This window comes from Physeter macrocephalus, chromosome 18, assembly GCF_002837175.3.
Source record: "Physeter macrocephalus isolate SW-GA chromosome 18, ASM283717v5, whole genome shotgun sequence".
Classification (NCBI taxonomy): domain Eukaryota; kingdom Metazoa; phylum Chordata; class Mammalia; order Artiodactyla; family Physeteridae; genus Physeter; species Physeter macrocephalus.
In genome coordinates this window covers 10,116,935-10,120,540 of record NC_041231.1, presented here as the reverse complement: position 1 = coordinate 10,120,540, position 3,606 = coordinate 10,116,935, and the positions used below count along the sequence as shown (strand labels likewise).

Below are 3,606 nucleotides of genomic sequence, written 5' to 3'. Positions count from 1 at the left end.
AGGTACCCATAAAAAGTTTCCAGAATTCATCTCAGTAACATTTGAGGGCCACCCTGAAAGGGACGCGCATATATCGAGAGGAATGTGAACCAGGGTCTGTGTTTATGGAATTTACAGTCAGGTTGATGGAGGCAGGCAGGGACGCAGAGGTGAACGATACTGTCCAGGTGGCCGGGGGGTGGAAGTGGTTAGCTGTGGCTGACGGGAGGCGCAGGACAGGAGTAAAGAGTGAGCAGCAGCTCTGGGAAGGCTTTCTAGAGCAGGTCACCTCTGTGCTGGGATTTGGAGAGGGCCAGGCAGTCCCGGGGGCTGGGGGCGCCTTTCAGACAGGGTTGCAGAGGCAAGACAGCAGGTGAGTTAGCGGAGCACAAAGCAGCTCGATGTTTCTGCGGCGTCAGGTCAGAGGTGAGGAGGGGCAGGTCCCCCAGGGCGGCACTAGAGAAGTTGGGAGGCAGTAGCAGGGGTCCAGGAGAAGGTATGAAGGAAACCGCCAGGGGTGCAGTCATGCGCCTGCCTGGGAGGTGGAGTGCTGCGGCTGCGAGCTTTCGCACGTGATGAGCTTCAGGAAATGCCGAATGAGCTCCGTCTTGGCTTAGTGATGCTCACATCTGTGTTAGAGTTCTGTGGAGACCACATTTGCCGGTCCATCAAGACGGATTTGTGTCATAGATGGCAGACGTGGCCTCGGAATCTGGTCTTCCAATCTGCTTCACCCTCAGCAGCCCTTGCAGATCTCTACTGCCCTCTGAAAAGTTTCTGCCAAAGAGGTCAGTCTCCCTAGAAACAAAATACATTATTGACACCTTCCAAGAATCAGAAAAACAGCAGGCTTCAAAGATCTTCTAGTCCAAGGTCGGCAAATATGGCCCCGCCCAAGGCCTTTGTTTGTGCAGTCCATGAGCTAAGAATGTCTTTTTTACTTTTTTTAAGAGTGAAAGAAAGAAGAAAATATGGCAAACTGTTTTGGCCTACAGTGCCTAAAATATTTACTAGTTGGCCCTTTTCAGAAAAAGCTTGCCAACCACTGTTCTCATCTGACTGCCTGATACAGTAATCCTCTCTGCAGTGTTACTTGGCAAATGATTGCCTGGTATATGCTTGAACACTTCCACTGATGGAAAATTCATCATCTCTTTGGTCAGTCTACTTCCTATTTGGACAGGCCATTAGTAGTTTTTAAACTCTGCTGAAATCCTGTGTCACTGTAGCATCCATTCTTTGGCCCTTTTTGGGAGAAGAAAGCTATTTCATGTCAACATTTACTGAACTCCTAATCTATTCTAGGCACTGCGCTAAGTGCTGAACACAGATGAATAAGACAAGGTTCTTGCATCAGGGTTTCCCAGGTGTTATTTCTTGAAACCAAAGCAGTTGAGCTGGTCATCTTACATCTGTCATTCCCTCTCTTCTTGCCATTGGGTTAGGGCTTTTCTTTCCCCATTATTTTACTTATTTCTGTATTATTATTTCACATAGACAGTATAAAATTCAAAAGGCAAAAAGGTTATACAATGAAAATAAGTCTCTCCACATCCCGGTCTCCTGACCCCAGAGCTTCTTTCCTGGGAGGCAGCCACTCTTACACATTTCCTGTAGGGATCTGATGGTAAAGAACAGCACTAACACAAGGGTTAGGTCCATTTCGACGGGACCTTCTGATAAGTAACATACAGTGGCGTTTTTTGTTTTTGTTTTTTTTTTTGAGCTCTTGCTTGTTTAAGTTGCCGAGCGTGACTTAGTTTTATTTCCATAAAAGCCTGAAATTTATAAGTTTGGGTGGTAGACGCAGCCCCAGAAGGTTTGTATTGCTTTACATCCACCTGCTATTTCAGTTAAATTCTAACCGGATATTTTGGTTACTGCTGGGTTTCTTCTACTGCTGCGGTTCTTGTTCATTACAATTTCAAATCCTCAGAACCTTTCCTCTTTCATCAGAAGTGGCACAATCCCCTCTTGTGTAACACTTGGGTTTCACATGCTGAATACAACGTTGAAGTGTGATAGAAATAATCTTTTAGTTTTCTAAGCTAAGCAGAGGCCTCAAGTTTCATCTGCACTGTTCAGGGTTATATGGGCAAGCCTTACTTTTCAGGACACAGGTAATGTTTGGATCTAGGTTAGTTACACATGGATGACTTTGCACCTGAGACTCACTTCCTCTTCTGCCAGAATTCCCTTCTGATCATTACTTCTTAAGTCTTCCCTTCTAATTTAAGGAAGATGGCAATGTGACATAGATGTATAGGTTCCTAAGTGATACCTGTATACTGAGTATCCTATTTAGATGTTTCCAGCAGATTCCTAATCACTTGTTGCTGTTGTTGCTTAAGACCTTTCCGTTGCCTTAGCCAGTCAGGCAACACTTTAGCAGCTGGACACCAACCACATCCTCTTGTGAAATAGGCTCTTGGGTTCTGTTCAGAATTTCTCGAAGACCAAATATGTCAGAAAATGAAGGATATGCCTCTTAGGCGAATTTCTTTCTTGGCATGCCCATCCATTCTCTTCTGTGGTACTCCTGAGTCACTTTTTCCTAGCTGCTGAATAGAAAAATGGAATAAAATTTTCTCTTGTCGCTGGCGCTGGTAAAATTCCATCTTGGTGACCTTAGCAGGTCATCAAAATGATGATGAGTTACTGTTGACTTTTAAGACTAAGTTGTGAATGATTGAAGTGTGTCGGGGCCTGATGACCCGTCCCACGGAGGATTTCAGGTGAGATCCATTTGTACCACTGCCTGCTGCTCTGTTGATTCTTATCTCTCTGAACCTCAGTTTCTTCTTCTGTGAAATTGGAACTGCCTCCTCTTAGGGCTTCGGGGAGGAGAAAATTCAGGCGCACACCCCTGCTGCAGTGCCTGCTCCTGGCCAATACTCAATAGCTGCCACCTTCATCTCAGTGCCAGAGGACTGTTTACAGTTGAGTCTCTAGCATTTAGTGATTTATTGGATGTGAGAGAGAAAAATTGAAGATGAATTTGAGGTTTCTTCGTGGCTGTATGGTGGTACTATCTAGTAAACTAGGACATACAGGAAAATGGGCCAAATTTTAGTGAAAGGTACGTTCAGTTTTGGATTTGTCACACTCGAGATATCTGTGAAAAATTGACGTCCTGGCTGTGGAAGACACTTAAATATATGGTTGGAGGTTAGCACTGGAAATATAGTCCTGGGATTCATTGGCATATAGATGGAAATGGATGTAGAAAATGAATAATTTTGCTTTGAGGAAAGTTTATAGACTAAGGAGAGGGCTGAGCATGGGAACTTTCAAAAACCAACAGTAGAAGGAAAATGCTAGCTGTGTTGTGGAGGAAGAGAGGAGAAAGCAGCAATGGAGGCCCGCTAAACCAAGCAGGAGGCTGTTAGGGTGTTCTAGACTGGCGTTTCTCAAACTCTGGGCCCTGGGCCATCTGCATGAGGGTCTGTTTCTCCACTGGGCCCTGAAGCCACAGTACGTAGGATTCACAAACTTTTCTGGGGCCTATGAACCCAGGAGTGACCCAAAAAGTCGAACTTTTTTTTTTTTTTTTTTTTTTTTTTGCGGTACGCGGGCCTCTCGCTGTTGTGGCCTCTCCCGTTGCGGAGCACAGGCTCCGGGCGCGCA

The 3,606-nt window shown here is 45.3% G+C and overlaps 1 protein-coding gene across 1 annotated transcript in view; it reads left to right on the top strand.

The window, feature by feature from the left end:
* The first annotated feature begins 2,564 nt into the window (after positions 1 to 2,564).
* The window catches only part of ATG7 (autophagy related 7), a 253,122-nt gene continuing 252,080 nt past the window's right edge, over positions 2,565 to 3,606 (top strand). Inside the window, exon 1 of the mRNA XM_028478750.2 lies at positions 2,565 to 2,714. Within this exon, the coding sequence (XP_028334551.1) occupies positions 2,665 to 2,714 (50 nt within the window). The 5' untranslated portion in view covers positions 2,565 to 2,664. The remainder of the gene's footprint in view (positions 2,715 to 3,606) is intronic.